The 27,385-nt window shown below is 47.6% G+C and overlaps 2 protein-coding genes across 3 annotated transcripts in view; one reads left to right on the top strand and one right to left on the bottom strand.

Moving 5' to 3' along the window:
* Positions 1-10,618, bottom strand: part of ACAD10 (acyl-CoA dehydrogenase family member 10) — a 13,396-nt gene extending 2,778 nt beyond the window's left edge. The window contains exons 1-12 of one of the 2 annotated variants that reach the window (XM_056350906.1): positions 10,525-10,618; positions 10,052-10,190; positions 9,482-9,699; positions 8,820-8,968; positions 7,769-7,963; positions 6,042-6,200; positions 5,106-5,265; positions 4,520-4,661; positions 3,680-3,748; positions 2,691-2,872; positions 1,969-2,119; positions 571-716 (exon numbers count right to left, since the gene is read on the bottom strand). In XM_056350906.1, the coding sequence (XP_056206881.1) occupies positions 571-716; positions 1,969-2,119; positions 2,691-2,872; positions 3,680-3,748; positions 4,520-4,661; positions 5,106-5,265; positions 6,042-6,200; positions 7,769-7,963; positions 8,820-8,968; positions 9,482-9,647 (1,519 nt within the window). In that variant the 5' untranslated portion in view covers positions 9,648-9,699; positions 10,052-10,190; positions 10,525-10,618. The remainder of the gene's footprint in view (positions 1-570; positions 717-1,968; positions 2,120-2,690; positions 2,873-3,679; positions 3,749-4,519; positions 4,662-5,105; positions 5,266-6,041; positions 6,201-7,768; positions 7,964-8,819; positions 8,969-9,481; positions 9,700-10,051; positions 10,191-10,524) is intronic. The other variant, XM_056350915.1, reaches the window with a different exon arrangement.
* BRAP (BRCA1 associated protein) lies at positions 10,618-27,385 on the top strand. Its single transcript, XM_056350930.1, has 12 exons — positions 10,618-10,802; positions 11,020-11,175; positions 11,953-12,154; positions 12,963-13,152; positions 15,278-15,391; positions 15,878-16,026; positions 18,223-18,298; positions 19,309-19,447; positions 19,927-20,036; positions 21,677-21,766; positions 23,679-23,782; positions 25,019-27,385. Exons 1-12 carry the CDS (start codon positions 10,721-10,723, stop codon positions 25,377-25,379), a joined length of 1,773 nt encoding a protein of 590 aa, XP_056206905.1. The 5' UTR covers positions 10,618-10,720; the 3' UTR covers positions 25,380-27,385.

Genomic DNA, 27,385 nt, shown 5'->3' with positions numbered 1-27,385 from the left:
GAAAGTGATCTCCCTCCTAGTGATGGAACCATTTTCCTCTTGGTTTAACTATATTTTTCTTTATAACAAGTGTATAACTTTGTGGACATCCCCTTCTGGGCTGGCCTGGTTCACAGCTTTCGCACCCAAAAGAGTTCCCCAGCTTCACAGCTAAAATGAGAGGGAAAATAATCAAAACTAACTTTTAAAGGCAGTTTTGCAAGCTGTGAAGCAGGGCACTCCCCTCTGGGGCCATCCCTGACATGGCTGCTAACAGAGCTCCACGTGCACCAGCGAGGACAGGGAGTGTGTGGCAGAGTATCTGCCAAACAGGTGGCAGATATGAGGCAAACTGGGGGTGGGGTGACCACGGCACAGAGCTTACGCACGTGCAGAAAGATGTTTCCCAGGATGGAGGGTTCTTCGTGGAGGGGAGAAAGGGCAGAGCAGGGAATACGGTACAAAGCCCACAGCTCTTTCCAGCTGCAATGAGCCCAACTGTCAGCTGAGCTCTCTAGGCAGAAGCCAATCTGTTTCTGAACTCTGGTTCCTCTCTCTCTGTGTCAAATGTGACCTTGCCCTTCTCTGTACCTCTCAGTGCATTAAAGTGAGGTGGCAGGAAGTAGGCCATACAGCTATTCGCCAAATCAGAGATGGGATCTCCTAGAGTTGAAAGCTTCCAGCCAAGGACAGCAAGGACTTCTGGCCTGTCTGGATGAAAGACCAGGTTGTCCATCCTGTATCAGAGGGAAAAAGAGATCAGAAAAGTCTTAAGAGGGGGGAAAAAAAATCCCAACGCTCAGCAGCAGTAGGTGCTTTCCAGTGCTCTTCACTCTCTTCAAAAACTGCTGAGTCCTTTGGGAGGCTGCACAAGTGAAAAACTAATTTCTGCAAGCATAGGTCAGGGTGGATGAAGGTGACTCAGTAGTGAACTCCCTCATTACTGATGAACTGAACTGTACTTTCAAGAATGAAACCAAGTTATTCAGAGCCTCAGCTCATTAACAGATGTTACAGGACAGGCTAACTAAAAAGTGAAGCAGGCAAGTCACCATCCAGAGAGATCTTCTGGTCATTTCAAAGGCACACAGTAACGCCAGGCCCTGGACTGTTACTTTCTGTAGATTATGCATAGTACAGCCTTCATCAGTTTGAGCCCCAGGAGAGGGCAGCAGCCTACTGAGGAGGAAACAGAGGGCAGCCATCCTGCCAGGTTGCAGAGAGCTCACCAGCCTCCATTCACACTGGAACTGTGTGCACTCAACCTTGCCGGAAGGAGCCTTGGCCCAGAACTGGCACACGCCTGCAAGGAGCCTCGCAGCCCTGGCAGCCAGGGTCTGACAGCACAGAAGTAGCTCTCAGCATCCCTCACCTCTGTCCCCAGCCACCACGCTCCTGCCTGACTTCTCCTGTAACACTGGCAGGTTTTCCCATATGTCCTGCAGCATCTCACCAGCCACCCAAACTCTTTCAGCACCAAATTATCATTAGTAAGATGCACCAGGACCGAGTTCTAGGATTCCAGAAACAGTTGATGACCCCCCAGTGTTAGAACAGTGCTTGCAGCTGCTGGGCAAAGAAACTCTGAACCACCAACGAGGCAGCAAGATTAGAACTAGACATCAGGAGGCCAGGCTTCCAGTTCCTGCCCCTAGTTTCTCCACTCTCCTATGGACACTGCTTTAAACGGCCACAGATCAGTAAGCAGACAAACACTGAGGAAAACACTAGAGCTCTGGGTGCAAGACAGCACCAGCCAGAGCTCTTGGGATATGTTTCTCATGATAGATGTGAAGGGCTTGTGGCTCTCTAGATCTTGTTACCTGAGCAATGCTGAACTTGACCCAGAGCCCAGCTTTCAGAGTGCTCTGGAGCTGCTGTGCCAGCTCAACTCAGCACCTCTTTGGAGTCTGCATATTGCTTTACACTCTCTCTCCCTCTCTGCTGCCTGGGATGTGCTCCAGGGCAGTGCTGTCAGCCAAGCAGTACCTGAAATCACCATGCACAACTGTTGTCTTCTGAGATTCAGGAAAATGCAGAGGCAGCCACTCAATCAGTCTCTCCATTGCTGGGATAACGTGAGTTTCCACAGCTCGATACTGCTTTGTCCAGGTCTCAACTTGCCACTGAATGTAATTACCTGTAACAGAGAAACAAAGGCTCTCAGGGAAAGGGACTGACTGGCACAAAGAGGCTTCAAAAGGGATGCATAAAAGATGCATGCAGAAAAAGTCAAACAGCCAGGCAGATCTCAGTCCAGCACTCTGAAATAAGCTCCAAGAGTTTCATTGTGATTTCCAGGGGTCTCATATATTCTTAACTGGGCACTGGATTTGATATTCTGGTGGAAATAATCAGACCTTGGACAAAAATGTAAGTTCACCAACTCCAAGAAGCTGAGATAGCTCTGCAGAGAGACTGGAGGAAGTTTGGTCAGAGATGGCAGCAAACAAGTAACTCCTGCACCCAGAGTACAACTCTTCCTCATGGCAGGAAGCTCTGGGGACTACTAAGAGGAAACACAGACCTGGAGGATCTAAACCAGCTCTCCACACCTTCCCACCACACCTGTGGATTCGGACACTTTGCTGCGCATCTTTACTTTCCCAACTGCCCCCCAGCTTTGGCCCAAGTCCCATATCTGAGCCTATCCCTTGAAATGCTGACACACAGAAGAAAACAGTGATAGAGGATACATAGCCTTCTCTTACTGTGCTCCCCAAGGTCCTCCAGCTCAGCTGCTCTGAGGTCTGCGCTGTGGATCTTGGAGAGGACTTGACTCATGGCAGCATAAATAGCTCTCCTCTGGCTCGGCTGCAGCTCAGGGAGGGAGACATCGCTGTAGACGCGGCCAGCACAGTGCTCCATCAGGTAGAAAGGTGTGCCCAGGGTGCTGGGGAAGCAAGGTGAAACCAGTGGGCCTGAAGTTAATCCTGCTACCTACCACTCCTCAAGTCTCACCTGCATTTTGAACATGCCCTCCAGGCCTCACAGCATGGCAAGGTGAAGAGCAGCCTCAACAGCACCTGAGCACTCACACTGCAGCCTGGGCTCAAGCCCAGCGCAGGATGCCAGGTGGTGGCACACAGCTGTAGCATGGTTAGTCCTGGTCCCTCCAGCCCCAAGAAGCTGAGCTTGGGGCCAGGGTACAGCACCAACTGTCTCCCTGCCTCCCCTGCAGTGGGCTCTGGAGCCAGGCTGTCAGACTGCAATTGAACACCACGAGCAGTGGACACAGATTTAACTGCAGTGCAGAGACTTCATTACCACAGCCAGCAGAGATCTGAGCGGAGCTGTGCTGACTGCAGGCTACACAGGGTGTCGTGGCTGCAGATTTGCTGCTATCATGGCTGTAGCTCTCGTGGCGAGCGTGAGGTCTGGCAGTGAGAAAAATCAAGTCCTTATTGGAAACCTGAGCATCCTAAATCAGCTGGAAGCCCTACAACATTGTTTTATAGCTGCTTTTCAAAGGAAGACAGCATTGTGATTAATTGCTAAAATAGGACACATCTAAACCAAGCCAAATAACAGTGTTACTGTCCTTTGAACTTCTAGAGGCTCCTCTAGCGTGAGACTGGGCAAACACTAATTAGATCAGTGCACTTTGTGAGGTCTGGCTCCTTTTCTCTCCTCTCCTCATCTTTGCAGGAATCTGGCTGAAGTCGTCAAGCACAGAGCGAAAGCTGAGGGACAAGATTACCTTCTGTCCTCGCAGAGGGCAAGTACAGTGGGAACAGGAACACCAGCCTCAGAGAGTGCCTTCAGTACCCTGCCAGGGTGAGTCAGAGAGCCATGTCAGCACAGAAAGGTATTAGGGAATCAACACTAGAACTGCATTGCTGCTAGGCACACACACAACATTGGAGCCCTGTGCTCAGTTTTAAAAACACTAAGATAATATGGTTGGGGGTAGGTGAAAGAAGCACAGCAAAATCTTCATATGGCCCAGAGTCCCAAGACCTATCCAATACACCCTGGAAAACCAAAGGGAGATCACAACTGCAAGTGCCCTGCTGTTTCACTGCTGAGGCAGCGATCTCCAGCACCACAAACTGGTTTGCAGCACGAGCCCTTCAGCACGGGGCTCCTCACTGCACAGCTGCAGTGTTGTGCTGCAACCTCTCTCCCACCTAAGGTGCCAGACGTGACAGTACGATCCTGCATCTCCCAGCGTGTGCTGGGAGAGCTGTGGTGTACTTCCATGGATTGGAAGGATCACAGTGCAGGAGTGGGGAGGTTGCTTTTCACAGGCATGGTCCTAACTGCACGCTCACCGCCAGCTGCAGGGCGGTAGCACAGCCTTGCCTCTTAATCCAGGACTGCTCATGCTAGCTGTAGCAAACGGACAAACCACAGATCAGGATATCGAGCTGTGCAAAACACAGGGAAGGACAACGTGGGAGGCAGATGTGTGATGTGGAACAGAAAAGCCAGGGTTGAAATAGAGCACTCTCCCTACTCTCCCTAGGATGGGGTTGTTTGGGATCTCCTACATGTCCTCCCCGCTGAGCTGGCATGAGGAGCACAGCTGCCTTCTCACCTGTACTCCCTTCTGACAGCAGGGCCTGAGGGATGCAGGCTGTCAGAGGGCTCCTTCTTCAGCACCAGCAAGCAACCTCCAAACTTGACAGAATAGGTCCGGGTGGACTGTCTGTGGCCAAACTGCCGTAACACTAGTGGGCCTGAAGAGTTGAGAGCAGAAGGTCAGCAGACAGAAGCACGAGCTGGGATTATTTCTCACCACTTCTTGAGGTTTTACTTCCCCTTCCTGTGCCTGGGTCTGAAATGCCACTTGCAGCAATCAGGGACCTACACCTTGCTCTAGTGTCCCAAATCCCTGGGGAGCATGGCAGTAGCTCACAGATGCCTCACAGGCCACGAATATTCCTGGTATTTCTTTGGCAACTTGTGCTCAACCCCTCCCAAATGAGGAAGTCCTAAAATGTTGTTTCCCATTTCTGGAAACAGCATCAGATCACTGAAATGTGAATGGCTGTCCCATTCGCTTGGAAATTAGGAGCCTTTCATTAATATTATTCTTCAATGCACCTGTTGTATGATGGAAAGAGCCAATGGCTCCAGAATATGTAAGCTTGCCTACTGAAGAGCAAAAAGCACTGCAATACCTGTTGCATGGTCACCAAGAACATTTTCAAGGTACTTTTGCAGATGGTCTTTTGGAATTTCTGCACCCAGTCTCACTGAACAAGTATATGGAACAAACCCTTTCAAAGGAAAACCCAGATAGGTTTCTAGCTCTTTGAGTGCTCCTGCTGGATCATCAACCTGAAAGCAGAGGGATAGAATAACACTGGGTGATAGTTAAAAATAAAACTGCCTGGACAAGAAAGAGCTCTGCACACTTGTGATGCATTTATCTGTGAGTCCAAGAGCACTGATCCACTACGCCACAGGGGTCATTCCCAGCCAACACAGAGCACTCTTACCAATACTCACTGAGCCTCCCGCCTTGGTCTCTGTCCCAGAGACACACCTGTTACAGTAGGCACTTGGACAGCTGGACTAAGAGCTGGAATTCCCTGTGTGCGGTCCAGGGAAGCAGAGATCACTCTTCCCACCAGTCCCATGCTTGCCCTTCCCCCAGAAGTCCCCTCAGCAAAGTAAAACCCCTGTGCTCACTATCTCCAAAGCCTGGGATTTAACTAGTCAGTCCCCAGCTGAGAGACCCATGAAGCCTCAGAGCTTCTAGAAATCTATTAAATGTGTCTTATTTTCTCCATCAGGTGGATGTGGTTGTCTCAACCATGCAGTTAAGGCTGTTTCTCTAATAGGGAACCGAGGTCCATAAAGGAGAAGCGATTTCTCCAAGGTTACGCTGGCTGTAGGGTTTAGAGCCATGAATGAAACAGACCAGTGCAGACTTTGGCAGCAATCCTCCCCTTTCACCCTGCCACATCCTGTAGGAATAAGGACAGGCCGGAACAAAAGGCTTGGCAACACAAGTCTGCCACTACCATTTGAAAATTCTGAGCCGTTCAAGTCAAACACAGCTCTGGACTTAAAAACCATACCCCAAACCATGCCCTGGTTGCACTTTGTACCTTCACCGTTTTAATGCCAAGCTGGGCTGCTGCTTTTAGGTTCTGGCTGCTGTTGTCGAGGAAGATAGATTCCTGGGGCTGAACGCCCAAGCGCTCCAAGCACAGCTTGTAGATACGAGGATCTGGCTTGCACATTCCTTCCCGATAAGATTCAACCATCTACAGCAACAACAAATGGATTATGCATGAGCCCACTGTGACCACAAACAGCTGTGCAGAGCTGGAAATGGAGGGTGGGAAAGGGACTAACAATCTAATTAACATGTGAAATAAAGGACACGGGTAATGGAGGGCTGACAGAGCTGGATAGGATGTGATTCAAGTGACTGTGTGGGTGCAAACTGCCTTGGCTGTGGCTCTGTCAGCTCAAATGAGCTGAACAGGATCAGCCAGTCCTCGGATGGAAGATATCCAATGAGATCTTACGATATGGGAGGCTCACTGGACATCCCAGACTGTGCTGAACCAATTGCTCAATGCTGTCCAAGAAAGCCTGGGATTGTACCACCTTCCAAACGATCTGAAAAGCGGTGCCCTGACCATCACACCTATCAACCATGGCAAAGAGATCTTCACAGCAGCAGAGATGTTGACCATAATCATCTGCCCAAATCAGGATCAAGAAATTATTGAGTCAGTCTCTGAATACTCACATTGCCCTCACAACCATAAAAAATTCAAGAAAGATTTCACCCCTGCACTGACGGACACTCTAGGAATAAAAATTAATCTATTAGATAGATATCAAAGCCCATGCTAATGGAAATCCACATTCAAGTAATTTTTTTCCCCACTAATTACTGTGCAGAGCTGCTGCCTGCTGTTACAGAAGAGCCGCACCGCATGAGTGATGACACTGGATAGGCCATGGTTATTGAAGTGCTTTGAAACAGTCTGGGATGAAAAGTACCACAGAGCATCACAACAGAGCATCCCTCCACTAAGAGAACTTCATAGGCACCAGTGTCACTAGTGTAACGCACAGAAAGCTGAGTTGATAATGACTTAATGTTGACAAGATGACTTTAAATAGTCCCAGGTTTTAAATGTGTTGATATGACGACTCTTTGCATATCTCATCGTCTTAATCAAAGCTACAAAACAAACTCACATCACGAATAAACTCCTGAAATTCAAACATGTGAGTCGGGGCACACAAAAAAGCAAATTTTCTATCATGCTGAGTTGAGCCCTTGGAGCTTCCTGTTAAAGTGAAGCCACTTGAACCAGCCTCGTGGTTCATGGCTAATCTTCTGCTTCATCTTTGCACCTGCAGCTCAGACAGATCAGCATGTTGGAGTAGTGGAATTGTTTGTAGCACAGGGGATGCTTTGCAACTCTTTTGGGATGCAACAAGCTTTAAAAGGACTAAATATAACGTAGGCAGGGGCACTGGGTAATAACATTATTTCTTGCATAGTGCTCCAGCTTCCAAGTCCTTTATCAACATTGCTGCCTATGCCTGTTACATGTTCACTTGTGGTTGCATGGGCATTTTGTAATGAATTTTCAAATGCACAAGTACCCGCCACTCACTCAGACCCTCTTCACGGCCCAGTTGCTACAATGAATTACACCAGGAAACATTTTCACAGACTGCTACATCTAGGTCTACTAACAGGTGCTGCTGGTTGCCATTCATTTGGTACCTGCATGTAAAGAATTTCAGTTGCAGCTTTCCATAGACATAGGTACAGAAATGCATTTTAGAATCCATCCAGGCTTACCACATCAAAATGCTTTTCATCTAGGGGCAGAAAGCTCTCCCCATTCAGCAGACAGAAGTTGTTGCTTAGAAGAGCTGTTTTAAGACCTTCTGCACGGATACACTGTACTGCTTCTGCCATTATGGGGAGCTGTGTCATCATCTCATTTCTGATTAAGTGCGAGAGAAAAGAGTCCACTGGAACACGGACATTTGCCTAAGAAACCAGAGAAACCCCAAGAACGATAATTAGCCATGAATGTTTTTTAAGCAGGAGGAAAATAAGAGTGGTTGGGTAGGTACGTTCCCTGATCATCTTATCTTGCTGTCCTACTTCCTTTGGCAGCAGAAGCCGTCAGTGAATCTCCCAGCTAAACCAAGTGGACCAAATAAACAAGCGTTTATACTACAGAATAAACTAATTCTACAGAATTAGTAATTCACTAATTCTACAGAAGCAGCTGCAGAGATAAAGGGCTGATTTTGGGAAAAAGAAATGCACTAGGACTGTGCCTGCCACAGACTCAGGGCAGGTTAGAGGTAAATAAACTGCTTTACCATTCAGCAGGCAGGAAAGGAATCTGCATTTTAGACTGAGCTGTTTCAAAAATACTTTACTCAGAGGAGGATTCTTGCACTGTGTTCCTGGAGCTGTGGTGGAGGGGCCTCTACTGATCTTAAGAACGCTCCCTGGAGACCATGCTCTCCATCCATCAAGCACCTCCATGTATGAACTAACAGCAAAAGCCTTTCAGCTGTTTTCTGACTCTCTGACTTCTCACCTTGGCTGACCTTAGAGGTGTTTTGAAATAAAAAAGTTATTAAATGTGCAGGAAGAAGCTGGTGGAAGTGAAGGCGAATTCAGCTGACCATCCTGTCTGGGTACTAGAATGATGATGTCAGTGAAAAGTCTGCCCTGATCAGACAGCAATGCTTCCTAGATGGTAAATCCAGAACCTTCCATCAAAAGATTTCTTTTAAAAGCTCCTCTCTCCTCACTGAACCACTACATTGCAGGATTCCATTTTCCTGCAGTCAGGAAGCACAAAGAGAGGAGGGGGGAGTTGGCTTACAATCTCAAAGCACTGCTGTCCCAATTCCTGCAAAAACTCCACAGTCGTCAGCTCTCCTCTTGTGTACTTCAGAGAGGGACTACTTTCCCCTCCAGAGCGTATAGCTTGCTGGATGGTGCCGGCTGGAATACAATTGTGGGCCTCCCAGTCTACATAAAGAAAAGTAAGAAAGCTAGGAAAGAGCACGTATGGCGTCATCAGAACTGGGAAACTAGCCTGAAATCCTCCAAGGTCTGATCGACCAGCACTCGTGAGAGCTGACATGCTGGACTGGGGTCATTTACCCACTCGCAGAGAGAAGTTCGGGCATTCCCCCAGCTGAAGCACCTCACCTCTGTTTTTTGGTGTGGTGCCCTTGGGATGGAAACACAGTGTGCTTAAAGTGGGCTGAAGGGCTGTACCAGCGTTGTGTGGCATCAGCCAGTGTCACTACGGGAGTTTCATTACCAGGTGGGTTCAGGCTCAGACCTGGAGCTGTCAGCACGGTTGCTGGTCACTGCCAGTTCTAGCACTTCTGATGGTCACAACAGGGGACCATCGCCATCACCTCAAGTTCTTGGCTGTCTTACCAGAACCAGAGGTGGCTGACAGGGACACCTGAAATTTATTTTTCCCTCCTTGCATAGAAACAACAGGAGCAAATAAGAAATGAGAATACACACCTGTGGCTGTCTTGCAAGGGGACGGGAGGAGCACTCCGCTGGCATCAAAGATCACAGCTTTATAGCGGCACCATGCAGATTGCCTCCGCCGGATTAACCCCTGCAGGTGCTGCCAGATCCCAGCACAGAGCAGGTAAGGGGTGCGGGCAACGCTCCTCAGGTACATGCTGCAAACTGCTCGGAGGACGTTGGGAAAATTCACAACTGGCCCGTGCCCACTGAGGAGAGAGGGTAGGATGCAAAGTACAGAATTAAAAGGGTAAATATTTATTCGTGCTCATGAAGTGTCCCAGCCAGACTGGGCCACCCCAGATGAGCTTTTACACAGGGTTCTTAGACCCTTCAAACATTGGGGTACAACATGATTTTACCCATTGCTAAAGCACACACTACCAATTCCTAATCATAGCAAAACTTTGCAAAGCAACTGTATTTTTTGCAATATTTTTGTTGCTATTGTCTATTGATTCAGATGTCCATGAAGCCAGACTTGCTAGTTACTTATGATGCCAGACGATGCTGGGAGGGGTTCACAGACATATTGTACTGGCTGCAAGACACTGGCGTTACTTTGATTATCCAGGGATATCCTTTACCCTTCACGGAAAGCTCTGCGCCATGAAGCAAAGTCCTTATTTCCAGGGCTGAGCTGTCTTTTAGGTTTTTTTACTTCAGCATGAGCCATACCAAAGCCTGGCACAGCCCTGAGCTGCAAGATATCAGCGTGTCAGGTGTGAGGGGAAAGGAATAAAGAGTTTATTTATTTTTTTTATTTATTTTTCGGGAGGGGGGGGCTGTGCTTCAGCCTGAGGGGAAAGGGCCTGGACCCTGCAGCTTAGCTATGCTGCCACGGTACTGGGGCCTGTGGCCCCCCACATGCACACCCAGCACCCCAGCCCTGCTCCCAGCCCTGCAATCACCCCCGGGGGCTCCGGCCCCCCCGAACCCCCTCTCCGCGCCCGGGCCCGGCGCAGCCTTGCGAGGCAGAGGCCACGCTTCACGGCGCCGACCCACGGCAGCCCCCAAGACTCGCGAGAACACACCTGGAAGTCTCGCGAGGAGCAGCTAGGCGCAGCTCGCAGCCCCCCACGCCGTCCGCTGCCGCGTCGCCGCCTTTACGTCATCGCGTCGCCGGCGTGACCCCGGCGGGGTCAGAGGGGAAAGGTGCGGGAGGCGGAAGCGGTGCTTCATCTCCTTGGCCTCCTCGGAGCGCGGCGGCGGTTTGTGGTGCCCGGGCCCATGAGCGTGTCCTTAGTGGTGATCCGGCTGGAGCTGGCCGAGCACTCGCCGCTGCCCGCGGGCTTCGCTTACAGCGCGGCCGGTGAGTCTCCGCGGCGCCGCGCGGGGCCCCCCCGCGGGGGCCTGGGCCCGGGTGCGGGATAGCCCTGGCCGCCGGGGCGGGGCAGGGGGCTGCGCCTTGTCCGCGGTCCCAGGGGGTGGGGGTCTCCGTGCCGGTGTTGCCGGTGACTCCCGGTGGCTCCCGGTACCGGGGCTCCGCTGCCACCGCCCTGTCCCAACGCCTCCTTTTTCTTGCGTAGCTCCGGAGATGGCCGCGGAGGGCACAGGGGCGGCCCCGGCTGTGCCGTCCTGCCTGGAGGGGAAGGGCCCGGGGGAGCGGGCGGCCATCCTCCACCAGCACCTGGGCCGCAGGGAGATGACCGATGTGATCATTGAGACTATCCAGCCGCGGCCAGGTACCAGCCTCGGGTGTGGGTGATGAGCTTTTTGGGGTCCCTGTTTGTCACCTGCCCTGCTGGTGTGGTGGCCCTTTGTTGTGGAAGGGGAGCAGGTGCTACCCGGGTGGGTGACAGCTCTGCCGGTGTGGGGACAGTGGAGGTGTGGCTGGGGCTTGGGTCGGTTGTGGGGCTTGGGTCGGTTGTGGGGCTTGGGGAAGTAACTAGAAAATTAAGGAATGTGTTCTAGGGTCCATATGGGAGAGCTGGTCATTCCTGGCAAACATTTCCCACTCCATAAGGGTTTAATTGAATTTATTTTAGGCTGTGCCGTGGGCTGGTTAGTGTTTTGCTTGCCAGCATTGCTGATCTGTAGCCATGAGACTAGTCCACTCTGCAGGTGCTTAAATTCCCTGGTAGGGAGGAAGTTTAAAGATGGAAGCACCAAGTCTTGCCAAACATCCAAGCTGCCGTTGAGCAGCACAGGATGAGCAGCCGGCTCCTCGCCCCTGCTTAGCAAACCGTTCCTGGTGTTAGTACTGGTGCCTGTTGGGATTTCACTGGTACAAAGCTCGCCTAGCTGGATCTGCAGCGTCCTGCCAGGGGCTCGCCCTGGATGCCTGGCGGCTCTGGAATTTCCCCTGGGACAGTAAAGAGGAGAACTGTCTCATTCTGCTGCTTTCCAGAGTTGTGATTTGACTTCTCAGTGTGCTGTTGTGTACACACAGGCTGTGCTTAGGGAACAGCAGGTATTTCTGATGCGCCATTAGTAATGTGGAAAATTCTGATTTGTAAAAGATGAAACAAAATCTGCTGTGGAAGGAAGAAAATCTTCAGAGGCTGCATCTGCCGAGGACAAAAATAAACATGACGATCAAAGTAAAGAGCGTGAAGCTGCTCCAGACTCACCTTCAAAACAGCTCCCTGACCAGATTTCCTTCTTCAGTGGGAATCCTTCAGTTGAAATAGTTCACGGCATTATGCATCTGTACAAAACAAAGTAAGGATGCTTGACTAATTGTAGCTCTAGTGGGAACAGTGCTACTGAATGATGCCTCCACCCAGAAGGGTGAGTCGGTAGCCCCAGGGCTGTGGCTCTTGAGCTGGGACAAACAGGAAGGGTGACTCGCACCCAGGAGAGCAGAGGGTGCCTTGCATTAATGGTGGAGCTTGAGGAGCTTGGATCCCCCGAGCTCCAGGTGGAGAGGACTTGTACCAGGGGCTGTAAGAGCATAAGATGAGTGCAGGTTCCTAAAAAAATGACATTTGAAGGCAGCTTCTCAAGGGATCCCACAGTTAAACTGTGATCTGTGGGGTCCTGGCAGCTGTCTGAGGCAGGAGGTTTCATCCAATATATAAGGGGTTACAATTCCACACTCTTCCTCTATAATTTCGTGAGCATTTCCATTTCAGGTCTTCCTGAAAGCTGTCAGGAGACACAAAATGGCCATTTGAAATAGTTACAAACATTGCTCGCTTGTTCCAGGAATAGTCCTGAGCATCTGTGGCTTGCCAGCTTCAACTGTTTTTGTAGAAGAACATATGTCAAATGATCCCTGACAAAACCATTGTTTATTGGAGCTGCCCAGTTTTACTCTTTAGCAAAGGATTATAGTTTCACGTGGGTACGCTGGACACTACCACAGCCCCTCGCTTCCCTTTCTTAATATTTACAAATGTGCGAAAGAGAGTTAAGATTGGTAGTAATGTTGTTGTTTTAACTGCAACTGTTGGAAATGTGATGTGTCCAGCCATATGCCTCTGTCCTCTCTGAATGAGATGAACTGGTGTCACTGTTGTCTTATTAGCAAGATGACCTCTTTAAAGGAAGACGTAAGGCGCAGCGCCATGCTGTGCATCCTCACGGTCCCTGCTACAATGACCAGCCATGACCTGATGAAGTTTGTGGCCTCCTTCTATGAAGTAATTGAGCACATGAAAATCATCCGAGATTCCACTCCAAACCAGTACATGGTGCTGATAAAGTTTAGCTCGCAGGTAAGAGCTGGGAGTCCCTTTGCCGTAGAAGTGACCGCACTGTCTTATGCAGTTGCTGTCAGGAGTGCTGCCCTGCTTCACTGGCCAGCTGTTAGCCAAGATTGTACTTTACCCTCAGAGAAACAGTACTGTCCTGTTGCCCAGAGAATTCATGGGGCTGCTGTCTGAGGTCAGTCCCATGTCTTGACCTAGAGGCCAGTGACTGCTGTGTTCTACCAATCCTATTTCTTGTTGGCAGGACATTTGAAAAAAAAAATAGTGAGGATACACAGTTCTCTGCTATCTCAGAACATATTCAAAAAGAGAGTGGGCATTTTACTGAGCTGAATGGAAAGGACCCAGCCAGTGGGGCTTTGTTTTTAGGAAGGACTTGTTCTTTGCTTTGGAGCTTTGGAAGAGAACTTGTGCTTTGCTGAGGAGCTGGGTGGTCTCACAGCCACTGCCAGTACAGTGGTGGTGTGGTTTAACCCCAGCTGGCAGCTAAACGTGCAGCTGGCTCGCTCGCTCCCCGTTTGACCCCTGCAGAGGGATGGGGAAGAGGTTCAGGAAAAAGGTAAAATTGTGGGTTTGAATAAGAACAACTTAATTAAAATACAATAACAATTGTAGTGAGAAGGAGAGGGAGGAATAAAATCCAAAAGGGAAAAAAACCCCAGTGATGGACAATATAGTTGCTCACCACCCGCTGACTGATGCACAGCCAGTCCCCAAGCAGCGATCAGCAGGCCCTGACCAACTCCCCTGAGTTTATATGCTGAGTATGACATCCCATGGTATGGAATATCCCTTTGGCTGGTTTGGGTCAGCTATCCTGGCTGTTCCCCTTCCCAATTTCTTATGCCCCTCCAGCCCTCTCGCTGGCAGGGCCTGAGAAAGTGAAAAGTCCTTGACTTAGTATAAACATTACTTAGCAACAACAAAAACCATCACTGTGTTATCAACGTTATTCTCATACTAAATCCAAAACACAGCACTGCCCCAGCTACCGAGCAGAAAATTTATTCTATTTGAGCTGAAACCAGGACAAGTGTGAAAAGGACAGTTGCCCCCAAAACTGAGAGCCCAGGGGATGAATTTGTGACCAGAAAACACAGTTTGCTGCTTACAGGTCGTCTTCAGCTCTGTAGCTTTAAGCATTTGCCCCTGTTAGTTCCTGTGTGGACCCTCTCACTTGTACCTTCTCTCCCCCCCCACTGTAAATGACTCATTTTGGGGTTCAGGGAGAGGTTTCCCCCAGCCATGAATGCTGTGCGAGATATTTCCCCCGTCTGTTGTGCAGAGGCAGCATTTGTGTGCGTTTGGGGCTATTTGTAGTAGCTGCAAAGATGCATTTTGTGTATCGCCATATGAAATTACATGGGCAAATAATCTAGTCCTAAACAGCCTTGCAGCAAATTCATAAACTTTTACCCAAATTCACCCTAAAATTCCTGTTTCTTAGGAAGTGCCCTGAAGCCCTGTTCCCCAGTGACCTCTAATGGCTGTGTCTGCAGGTAGCAAAAGCAAATCTCGAGGGCCTTTATGTTTCAGGCTGGAGTGACCAGGAATGTGGCTTTCAGCTAACTTGCCTCAATCTGGTGCAGTCATTTGCGAAAGAAAGGGTTTGGGGAGGTTACTGGGTGAAAAGGGATGATGTATTTGACAGGTATTGTTTTGGTTCTGCCTTTTTGCAAGGCACAGTTCAGAGCATGCCTGAATTGTGACCAGTGAAATGGATTCTTTCCCACAGTTAAATTGTTGTTCCTTTCCCTGATACATGTGTCCTGCAACGTGGCCCTCTTAAATTTTTGCAGAGACCAAATTTGCTTTGCAAATGCACTGAAATTGCTGACAAAGGGCAAATCAGATACTGAAGGGAAATCCGTTGTTCCTGCTGAATGCTCAAATATCAGAGTAGCTGTCACTGCTGTGAACTTCACTTCTTGTCTTCAAGTGGTAAAACTAAGCCTGGTGCCAAAATGCAATGCCTGCTGGCACGAGCTGACAGCCTGAAATGGCTCCTCTGGTATTACAGGGCTGGGTGGAGGGGAGAAGACAGGATTACGGCAGATTTCTCCTCCTCTTCCTCAGTTGTATCAGCTGCGAATTTTCTCTTTTTAACCGGCTTCCTTTGTTTTGTGCACAGGCTGATGCAGATAGCTTTTATATGGCATGCAACGGCCGGCAGTTCAACTCTATAGAGGAGGATGTTTGCCAGCTGGTGTATGTAGAAAGGGCTGAAGTCTTCAAATCAGAAGATGTAAGCTTGATTTGTTTTGTTTTTCCTGTATTTCAGAGAATTCTAACAGGATTATTTGGACTGGGCAGAACACCACAAGAACTGCTTAACTGCATCGATCCAAACCCCATTTCCCATTTCAGTGCTACTTGGAACAATTTGGTGACTTAAGGGGCTTCGTGCCTCGCCACTGTGCATCTCAGACCTAAGCCTGCCATGGGTCAATGTCTAGCAAATCTAGAAAACAGAATGGGGATGGTTGCAGATGCAACAGCTGGAGGGAGCCGGTGCTCTGAAGAGGATCCTGGCTGTGATCTGTTGAATGTCGTGGATCCTTGTTTTTCAATAAATTTGTAACCACTGTGTAGACTCACATGGTTACTTTGTAGTTTTTGTACCCTAGTGCCAGGGGTAATGGGAGAGAACTTTGACTTTTTGTGATGTGGGTACTTAATTTATGGTGATTGGAAGGTGCTGAGCACTTTGTCTCTGCTTGTTCTTTTGAAGGGGGCCAGCCTGCCTGTGATGGATCTGACAGAGCTCCCAAAGTGCACGGTGTGCCTGGAGAGGATGGATGAGTCTGTGAACGGGATCCTTACCACGCTCTGTAACCACAGCTTTCATAGCCAGTGTCTGCAGCGGTGGGAGGACACCACGTAAGAGGCTTTTCTTTATTTCCACATCTAAAACTCTGTTTTGAGTGTGGTGGTTATGTGCTGACAAGACTGGTTCTGCTCATTGGAGGGTAGGGGAAGGAATTACTGCAAGTTCTAATGCTCTTTTTCTTTTTCTTATTAAGGGACTCCCAGAGAGAAATCTCCCCACCAAAAGTAATTGAACAGTGTTTCCCATGGGCCTCACTGCCAAGGCAGGCAGGGAGTTGTAGAGTAATGCTGATTATTTTAAAATATAGTAGGATAAAAATACTGGGGTAAACAGCATTGGGTGCACACAGAGCCCTGTTTCGTTCGGTCTTTCGTGTCTGTCTGGTCATTTGTTTCCTCAGCATAGCTGAGGCTGCACTGTAGGCAGATCTGCACATCTGGCTGCTGGAGCTTAGGAGTCCTTTTGGGAGCTCTGCAGTCTTGCTGCCTTATTTAGGTGCTGGGAGAGGATGAAGAAGAGCTGGGCAAGAGCAGCTGTGCAGGGGGACACGACTGGAAAGGGAGACAGAAGGGAGATGGGATGGAACGATGACAAGATCACTCAGTAAATTGGGAAGGGGAGGCAGCTGCCCTAGACAGGCTATATTATTCAAGGTGGGTATGGGCTGAGTGATGGGAGGCCGTGTCACTGGCTCTGGGAGACCCTCTGTGGCACTGGGCAGGGCTGGGGATGGGACCTGGGTCTGTCCTTAAAGCAGCTGAACTTTTTGCTACTGCTAACTCTTTCCTGTTCTTGCTATTACAATTCTCCCACATCCCTGTAGATGAGGATTTTGATGTGTCCAAGCTACCTGACTGTGGGGGTGCAGCTGGCACCCAGGTGCTGCTGTCACTTGTGCATATTTGCATTCCTCTGGACACTATTTGCTGTTTCACTGCACGTCAGGCAGCCGTAGATACTGCAGCTGCCGATCCTCACTGTGTTTTCTTCTCTGTCACTAGTACCCCTGATTGCCTGATTCTCTGATGGAGTGTGAGGAAGCTTTTAGTCCTCTGTATATCATTTGTAAGCCAAAGTAACAGAACCTCAGTAAGATTAATCAGATTTGTACCTATTCAAGTTTATGGGCTGCTTTGCTCTATAAATCAAAACCAGTTTAAATTTGAAGCAGTGGAGCTTAGCCAGTGTAGGAGCAAGATCCAAAATAGCACTTAAATCTCTAATATACAATTTAAGCAGAACTTAGCTCCCAGTCTAGAAGAACGAAGAAAGAAAATCTGTGCCCACTTTGCTTAGGTGCCACGGAGGCTGTAAGTACCTGAATTTGTATAGAAAGCTGACTGCAATCCAATTGTCTCCTCCCTTGAGTGTTTCTGTAGCTTATCCAGCAGGTAATAAAAATTACATCAACAGTTCTGGCAACAGCAGTTACCCTGCTCCCTCGCCGAGCTTCTAGCGCTTGGGGTCTGGACAAAGTTTCCATCTGATCTTGGGTCTTCTGTCTTTCTGGCAGTGGTATAGTTTCAAAAGAAATGATAGCGGGGTGCCTGCTACTGAATCTTTTAGGGTACGGTTATGTGATGTTCCTCCTGGAAGGGCTGAAACCGAATCCGTTGGGTTGGGGTGAAATTGAAGCATCTCCTTAGGGTATTAAGGTATGTTTGCCGAGTGTGAGTACCTGCCTCTGTGACTTGGCTGGCCTCAGCAGTGTGTAGTTACCGCATCCTTCCACAACAGTGTGTAGCTGCTGCATAAACCCTGCATGTAATGGAGAACTGAAGATATCAGCTGGCAGCAGTCCGGAGGAGCAATATTTCGAGATGTGTAACACATCTATACAAGCGCTTCTTGCGATGTTTATGACTGAGGCAGGGAAGTGTTTCTTGAGCTTGGTCATGGCTTTTTTGCTTACCAGCAGAGGCTGACGTCGCTGGCAGCCCCGCTGATGCTCTTGGTTGCAGATGTTCTCTACACTCAAACTGCAGCAAAACCAGATCAAGCTGAGGCTGTGAAATGGCTTCGGAAGAACGGTTCTTTGTCCTTCTGTCATTTACTGGCTTAAAAACAGTAGCCTTGTGTGGAATGGAGGCAAATTTGTGTGGGGTAAATGTGAACTGAGAGAAGCGTGCATATAGGGAGCGTCCTACTGCATAAAGCGTTTACTTTGAGCTCTCTGGCTCTCTTTAATTACTGTAATATTAAGATGGAGCTGCTTGTGTCTCATCATGATGCTTACTGCCCTCTAGGTGTCCTGTCTGCAGATACTGCCAAACACCTGAGCCGGTGGAAGAGAACAAGTGTTTTGAGTGTGGAGTTCAAGAAGTAAGTAGGTGGGTGGATGGTGAGTGAGATCTAGACTAGATCTGACTGCACAGCTGCTATAGTTGCTTTTGGGGTTAATTCTGTGGCTGCTTTTGGGCTGATTTTGCCAGTCAGTGGTGTATCTGCTTTCCTTATGAGTTGGAATCAGTACTGGGAAGGGATCTTAACTCCCAGATTTCCTGTTCTGACAGATCTTTCTGATTCTTAAAAAAAAAAGTATTAGCATAGAAGAGGAGGCTCTGGGGAGACTTTAAAGCAGCCTTTCAATACTTAAAGGGTGCTTATAAGGCAGGTGGGACTTTTTAGTAGAGCCTGTAGTGATAGGGTAAAGGGTAGTGGTTTTAAACTAAAAGAGTGTGGATTTAGATTAGATATAAGGAAGAAATTCTTTACTGTGAGGTTGGTGGGACACTGGCACAGGTTGTCCAGCACAGCTGTGGGTGCCCCATCCCTGGCAGTGCCCAAGGCCAGGCTGGATGGGGCTGGGAGCAACCTGAGCTGGTGGAAGGTGTCCCTGCCCGTGGCAGGGGACTGGTACTGGATGGTCTTTAAGGTCCCTTCCAACCCAAACCATTGTAGGATTCTATATAACCTGATCAGAGTGTGTGTGATAACATGAATATGATAGCAGGCAGCTAAACTAACACTGAATTTCGTGGTCCCTTCTAGTCTCTGCCCTTCAGAGCTTGCTTTTGTGTGGTCCTGCTGAGGTGCTTCATTCATTAGTCAAGACCATTCTTCCATCCATGCTTGTGGTAATCTGTCAACATGCCCAGCACCTGCAGGCTTGTAATTGGCTCAAATGAGCAGGTACCTCCTTCTCTTTCGCCTTCCAGCTGAGAAAGGATTCAAAGCAGGAGGGGGCAAAGTAAACACTGTTTGCTTTTTAAGGAAGTGACTGGATGTACACAGCATCAGCAGGCCATCAGGGTCAGACCACACTTTCTCAGAGCACCAACACCACCACTTGACAGCGTTGTATACACAGAGCTTTCTTATTCTGTTGACAGAACCTTTGGATCTGTTTAATATGTGGACATATAGGCTGTGGCCGGTACGTGAGTCGACACGCTTACAAACACTTTGAGGAGACCCAGCACACCTACGCAATGCAGTTGACCAACCACAGAGTCTGGGATTATGCTGGAGGTAAGCGCTCTGTCTTCCCTTGTAGGATGACCTTGTTTGTAAAATGGCTTTTGGGACCCTTTGGTAAGAGTACTTGTGGTAGAGTTTGCTTGGAGATTAAAGGTTTGCATCTGTACTAATACCTGGTCTTTTGGGAACATCCATCTCCTCTCTAATAGCAGTTTTCGTGGGTCTGTAGCAGATGGAGAAGGGAAAACATGATTCTGTAATGAACCAGGGCGGTCCTGTAGTCTCTGCAGAATTTGTTTGTTACTCCCATTCCATCAGTTTGCCCTGAGGTATGGGAATGGGCTGTTGTAATAAATATCCTGCAAGGTGTCTGTGCGACGTCTGCTAAATAACAAATACATCTGATGTTGGCTTTCTGCCTTGCTAATATGCTGTTGCAGCAGTCTGCATGGTTAATTGTGCTGCATAACTGGTGTCAACCTGGGTGTTCTTAAGCTAAAACTCCCTGTGGTTGAATTTTCTTCCTTCAGATAACTACGTCCATCGACTGGTTGCAAGTAAAACTGATGGGAAGATAGTTCAGTATGAGTGCGAGGGAGATATGTGTCAGGAAGAGAAAATTGATGCCTTACAATTAGAGGTAAATATTTTGGCTTGTTGGACTCTGCATTGTGCTGCTGTGTGGAAGTGTTTCAAATCCAGATATGACAACAGGACAATTACATCAGCTTATGCAGCAGACCAGCTCCCTGCATGTAGGCAGTCATCTTCAGGCAGAAGCAGGATGTTTTTACTGCTCTTTTTTTTTCTTTTTTTTTTTTTTCTTCCATAATAACTCTTCTTGGCTCTGCAGAGCCAATGCAGCTAAGTGTAAGCTGGCTGCAGTTTTGTCCTGTGTTTGCTGGTAGGTTGAAGATGAGCTGGTTACACTGTGATGAACACTCAGGTCACTGGAGAATGAAATGGGTCTGAATGCCCAGACTCGCTCACTAAACCCTTCCTGGTAGATCCGTGACTTGGCTTAAGAGCCAGGATGTGTATGGAACTGTCAATTTGAGTAGCTTGGCTTGTAAATTGAACAAGTATGTAGGAATCTGTAGCTGTGTGCTTACCTTGGCTGTCAAAGAAAGCAGACAGGCTCGTCTGATACCAGCCCTGTTCTGCGTCCTTCTCTTGATCTGTTTTTTGTGAGGTTTTTGTTGTTTCGTTTTTGTTTTTACTGGTTGGGCAGCTTCTCCTATCCTAACTAGAAGGGTAAAGCAGAGAAACTCAAAATTACTGCTCCACTGAGCAGATATACTGCAGCATGATTTCAGCCGCAATAGGCACAAGGGTATCTGAGGAGGAACAGCCCACAGAGACCAAACTTTGTAAGCTTGTTGCTCAAATAAATATTTGTTTTCTTTTCCATGAATTTTCTGAGCAATGCTTAGATGCTAAACCAGCTATTTTAAACCCTTTTTTCTGGCAGGTTGGTGCTTAAAGTATGCAAGACCTCTCTATCTAGCTTACAAGATCTGAGTATTTGTAGCAAGAATGGATTTGGCAGTGTGTTCAAGGCTTTTTGCACATGTTTATTTCTGTATCAAATGCCTAATTTGGTGCTTATTAGCCTGATGATAAGAAATGATGGTGTTTTCCCATCTTCTTTGCACACGACTCATGTGCAAAACCAGAAGGGAAAAGATGGGATGTAAGGCATATATCCTTGTTCAGGTGCCAAAATAACATTGGAATGGGCTATGCTTGTAGGAGAACAATAGTTGTGAGTGGTTATATGCAGCTGAGGGTGTTTTCCCAGAGATGTTCTGACAGCAAAGCTAGATGTGTGCATTTACCCTGGGTTTGGGCTCTGAATGGGGAACTCTGCAACGCAGCCTTTGGGACCTCAGACATTTGTGACTGAGACGGCTGATGCTTCATTTCCTGTGGAGTGTAAAAGTTGTAGAGGCTTTTTGCTACTACAATTAAAAATGTCTCCTCTTGAAAAAGTTCTTGACGTGACACTGGGTATGGCTTGGCAGAACTCACGCTTGATCCTTGCTGTTGTGCTCTGAAGGCTTTCCTTGATTTCAAAGAATCAAGTGATTTGATTTTGAAATCAAATTGGTGAAACACACCTGCTGGATCTGCAGTTTGCATGTATGTTCAGAATGTCCTGTATGCTCAATTTCATCTGATTAAATTGATTTGTATATCGAAGCCCTTTGGGCTTCTTAATCAGCATAGCCACCCTTATGCAAAAGCTGACTGTTCTGTGTGTATCTTCTGTGTTTGTAGTACTCATATTTGCTAACGAGCCAGCTGGAATCGCAGCGAATCTATTGGGAAAACAAGATTGTCCGAATAGAAAAGGATACAGCTGAAGAGGTGAGCTCTGCTCTGGGAATGTGTGAAACGGCTGAAACCAGCCCCTGGACACTGCTCAGTTTGATGGGAGATGCCACTGTTGGGTCTCTCGGGCAGCCTGAGCGTTGCATGACGTGGCCTCGCATAGCCTGTTCCACTACCAGCTGAGAAAATTGGCTTCAAGACGTATCTCTTATCTCGATGCTCAGATCTAGCAATTTGCCGCTCAGCGGTGCGGAAGTAGGTAGATTGCCACCTAGATTGAGGGTTGATTTAAATGTGCTGCTCAGGAAACTGCAGCAGTGGGGAAAACAAGTCTGCGCTGCTGCAGGATCCCTGCTTGCCCATGTCATCCGTCTCACGCTGACGTGTATCTCTAGGGAAGGTTAGTGTAGCATAGACAATATGACTTTAATGTGCTTGGCTGCAGAAAGTGGAAGCTGTCTTTCTGCTCCAAATGCATATTGATTTGCCCTTTCTTTTTGATCCCCTATTTCTCCTCATCACCCTTTGGGAAAAGTTCAGAGTCTCCTCCTATAAAGCATCCTGTAGGCAGGACTGCTTCAAAATGTCATGAGCAGAAATCCAGTGAGAATATTTGAATGCTTTTCACTCCACGTAGATCCTTTCAACTAGGTTTAAAGTGAGTCAGGATTTAGGGTTGAGTCCTTAACTGAACTGCCTACATGACTTCTAATTAACCATTTAGTATCTGCAGTTAAGTAGTATTGTAAACGTAGAAATTGGAACTATTGAAATAGTGGTTGACCTTGCTCTAAAGAACAGTCCCAGAAATCTTATGGAGGACCCTATAAAAGGAAAAGGTATAGCAAAAATCATCTTGTATGTGACCAGGAAACATGATCCACAAAGCAACCTCAAAGTGAAATGGCTACGATATATGCCCCAAATGTGGTTTCATGTTTAAAGATCCTTACAGTCTTATTCATGTCACTTGCTCCATGTAAGTCTTGTCTGGATCAGTGCCACTATGCAGTGTATTCCACTATCGGTGCTCAGGCTGTTTCCCCAAATTAACCATCAGCTGCATAAACATTCAGTGATTAAGGCCGGAAGGCTTAAAACCGGCTCTGCATTGACTCTGGCATCAGCAAAGGCACCATGTGTGCTGACACTGATATTTATCCAAATTGCTCCTCCAGGAAAGCATTTTTCCTTTAAATTCCTGCCTTCACTACATGCAAGCACGCTTTTGATACTAATATAGGGGAAACAAGTATTTCTGTCCATAAATTTCCTGTAAGTCTTACATTAGAGGTTTCAACATGTTCTGTGCAGTGCCTAGAGAATGAAAGCTCAGTTTTCTTCAGCAGTAGCTGTCTTGAGTTGTGAAGTAGAGAGGAAGAGGAAGCCAATGTATGTGTGTTTCTGTTTGTGTTTTGCATGAGTAAGATATTTGTGTCAGTAGGTCACTGCCTTATGACAGCAAGCTGCTGAGTCAGTGCTGAGCAAAGTAGCATGTTAATTTTCAGACTTTTACCATACTTATTTGAGGTTTAGTTTAAAATAAGCAAAAGCCTGGCATTGTAAAACCCGAAGATGGAAATTTAAGTCTGCTGACAGATACAAAAACATCTGAGAGAATGGCTAAATGAATGCTTAACTGCAGTCAATAAGAAGTTAAGGATCCGATGCGGCTTTTGTTTGAATGGGGTGCCTGGCACAGATTTGCAGCCTGAGTTGCTGTTCTGTGTGAGCAGCTTCCATGGCAACATGGTTCCTTGTAGGGGTACCGCAAAGTGTAATGCAGAGGGTCTTCATCACAATTAAGCCTTTTCTTGACTCAAAATTGTTGCTTGCCTTGATATAGCAATTGGTCGAAGTCTGGAAAACACTCCAGAAAATTGAATGTCATAATGAAAGTGCAGAGGACTTTGATCTGCTTGAAATGCCCGTGTGTTTGTTTTTACAGATTAACAACATGAAGACCAAATTTAAAGAAACCATTGAGAAGTGTGACAGTCTGGAACAGAGGCTGAATGACTTGCTCAAAGAAAAGCAGTTTGTCGAAAGGAAGTGGGTACCGCTGCCAGGTTTAGTTCCATGCAGCCATTAAAACTCCGTACACTGACATCCAAAACAACAACAACAAAAAAAAAATGTCTTGCTATTCCTGGGCAATTCCGAGCTATTTAAACTGGTATACTGAGAACACAGCTTATTTTAAAAAAGCTCTCGTTTCTGTAGGTGTTCACAAATTGAAATTGCCTGTTAGATGGAACACAGCTTTTGGGCTCTTGGCTCTTTTTACATGGCCTGCATGTTTAGCATTCAGTAATCCTTCCTCTGCCTGCTCAGAAGTAGACGCCGGTCTGTTTTGCAATCGGCGGATACATCCAAAGAGAAGAAAGGCAGCTCAGTAGAGGCATCTCACCCAGCACAGAGAAAAATGTAGATCTGAGGAAGTGTTTAGAGGAAAGATGTGAAGCACAGGGACCATGTGGATCAGCGTGGTCCAGCTCCTGAGGTGGGACTGCGTGCTCTGCTCCTCCTGTGCTCTATTCCTCCTAGCCCACTGGGCCCCTGTCGCTGCTGCCTCTGCAGCAGCTGGAGCAGGGAACCCAAGCTAGTGAGCAGTGGTTCACGCAGCTCACCTTGCTGAGTGGAAAGGAGTCTGTGCATGATGCCAGCAAACTTTCAGGGCAAAAGCACCGAGCTGTTAGGAGCAGGGAAGGTAAATGATATTCTTGTGGGAGTATCTTGCTCCTGAGCGAAGTGGTATTTTCAGGGTCTTGTACTCAGAGTGTGGTGGGAGCCAGCATCTGGGAGTCCCTGACTGCCTTTAGTGCTCTCAGGACCCCATGTAATGTCTGTGCCCTTTCTGGCACCTATTCTGTAAGTCGCAGATGTGTGTTCAAGGTGACGGTCGCGTGCTCCCAAACACACCCTGTCTGTTGCCTGCGCTGTTGGCATTTGGTACAAGATGGGATTGCCTAACTTGCAAGAGAAGGGATTCTCCTGGGTTATGCGGGCAGAGGGACAAAGGAAGGGATTCTGCTTCACGAGATCCTATTCCATATGCAGGCAAACAGGTGCTAGCAAGCCTTAAGCTGAGTAGAAAATCCTGAGAGGATTTCAAGAGTCCTTTTGTGTTGCCTCCCCATGCCCATCTTTTGCCAGAAAACCAAATTCCGGGTGGTCTTGGTGGGGCTGGGGGTCAGTTGCCTGAAGGGATTGGAAATAAAAAGGGTGTGGTGGGGTTTGATCTTGGTATGGTGCGCTGCTTTCCTGACTTGTGCTTCTGTTTGTAAGGTGTTCTCAGCTGAATAACAAAGTGGCCAAGCTTTCCAATGAGCTCAAGGAGGAGCAAGAACTGAATAAGTGTTTGAGAGCTAATCAAGCCTTGCTTCAGAACAAACTAAAGGAAGAGGAGAGAGTGTTAAAGGAAACCTGCGAACAAAAGGACTTGCAGATCTCTGAGATTCAGGAGCAGTTGCGGGATGTCATGTTCTACTTAGAGACGCAACAGAAAATCAATCACCTCCCAGCTGAGACCCGACAGGAGATTCAGGAAGGACAGATCAACATTGCGGTGGCATCTTCTGCCAGCTCCTCCACAGGGAGCACGGGCAAACCCTCTTCCAGGAGAGGCCGTGGAAAGAGGGGCAAATGAAAATCAGAATGCTCTGCTCATACTGAAACTGGCCATGTGGGTGGTAGGCCAGGCTCACCTCTCGGTACTCCGGCTGGGAACGCCCAGTTCACTAAAGCTCAGCTAGAAATTGTCTTCAGAGCTGCTCATAAAACTGGCTGCCAGTCAGTGGAGGTGTCTGTGGTATTTAAAAGCATTTCACTGCACTATTTAGCTTTTTTTTTTTGTTAAGGCAGATCTTAATGACCATTTTGCCTTCCTACCTTTTCAAGGCCCCTCCTATCATGCGTTTGACTTTCTTGGAGAGTGTACTGTTTTGGGATGAGTGGGTGTGTACGTGTTTAACATCACATTCCCTCTGGGGATGCTGTAGAGTAGGCTAGGCCCAGTGTGTAAGGCTTCTCCAGTTCTTCTCCTGGATTAAAAGTATTTGCAATTAAAAAAATATTTTATTTAATAAACAGTGTAAATTAGATTATATACATCTCCTTTTAGTATGTTCAGTCCTGATGCTGCAGAACTGCTAGGGCAGGAGTAGAACTGTGGTTTGGAAATAAAAAGGAGTGAGGTGTGGAAAATAAACCATCTTAGTGGTGTAAGAAACTGAACGAGTCTTAAAGGCTTGTGTTCTAGGATATTAAATGCTTTAAGGGACTTTGCTACTATCTCTTTCTTCATTTTACAGATGGCCTTTGAAAGGCCAATGCTGCTGCGTTTGGGGCAGAAAGCATGAAGGTTTTATATTCTGGATGCTGTTTAATGTGGTTATTTTACAGGCATTTCTACAAATTAAATAGAGCTGTTTTTGCAAACACTGGTACATGTTAGATATTAACAGCTGCCAGAATGTTCCGATCCTGCCAGAGCAGGGCGCATGCGCGTTCCCACCATGGGCTATACTAGGGGTAAGTTGGTGTAAGCTCCAGTGCTGCTTTTCTCCAAACAAGGTGAGGAGAGTGAGTAATGCTGTATTTTTACAAACTCTCTTCCTACCCGCCTGCCCCCAGCCTTTGCTGCAGCGGGGCCAGGCATGCTGCCCTGCCACCGGACCCTCGCTGCTCGATGCAGCAGCTGTTTCCAGTTTCTGTGGTCATTTGGTGCTGCCCATTCTGCTCTGAAACATGGCACTGGCCAAAATCTCCGTTGGCAAAACCTAGGTTATTTGCCCCACAGGTAAACAGGTCCTGTAAAGGAAATTTGTGGACAAATCTTGGGTGGCTGGTTTCGGTTTTTTTCGGTTGATTTTCACTTAGAATATGTACCAGACTTGACGCTCTGGGATGGGAAGAGTTTTACCTTGGCTAGAGAAGTGACTGTCCTGGTTGCTGCGTTGTGCTCAGCCATCTGAGTGTTCAAAAGCTGATCCTTTATTAAAAAGGGCTGGGAGAGTCCCGCCATTGTTCTTTTCAGACCGTAGCATGATCCGTTTCCGTTGTTCACATGGCAGAAACAGCCGTGATCTTAGTTTGTTACACTGAAAATGCAGCTCTGACTTACCAGCTCCAAACTGGAACAAAGAAATAAACAGCTAGTCCTTTATTGCTAGAAGTTGTTCTTTTTGGCCAGTTGAAAGGAATGAGTTAGAATAAACTGAATGCCTCAGAAGGCGAGTTGTTATAATCTGCTTCCTGACTTTATGGACTGGAAGCGTTGAACTTCCTGACTGAAATACAGGGCACTTGTGAGTGCACTCGTTGCATCCACTGCTTGGGTTTGGAGATCTGCCCCGATCATCTGGAACTTCTACCTTTTCTAACTTTGTAGCATGAATGTACACTAACTCTTTTGTAGTGTGTGGATTGTACAACCAGGCCTCTGCCTCCTGTAAATTATTCTAAGGACCTAGAGATGTACAACACAGCTTGCTCTCCTATAGAAACTATTTTATTTAAGATATATTTTTACACCATCTAAGATCCTCTGACCTTTTGCTGAAAGCTTGCTTTGTGTAGAACACTAAGATGCTGTACTGTATCTTGGAATTCATTTTCAAAAAATGTGATTGAAAATTAAAACAGCGTGCAGTA

This window comes from Falco biarmicus, chromosome 1, assembly GCF_023638135.1.
Source record: "Falco biarmicus isolate bFalBia1 chromosome 1, bFalBia1.pri, whole genome shotgun sequence".
Lineage (NCBI taxonomy): Eukaryota > Metazoa > Chordata > Aves > Falconiformes > Falconidae > Falco > Falco biarmicus.
Note: the sequence above shows the minus strand (reverse complement) of the source record. Positions and strands in the feature narration are given on the sequence as shown.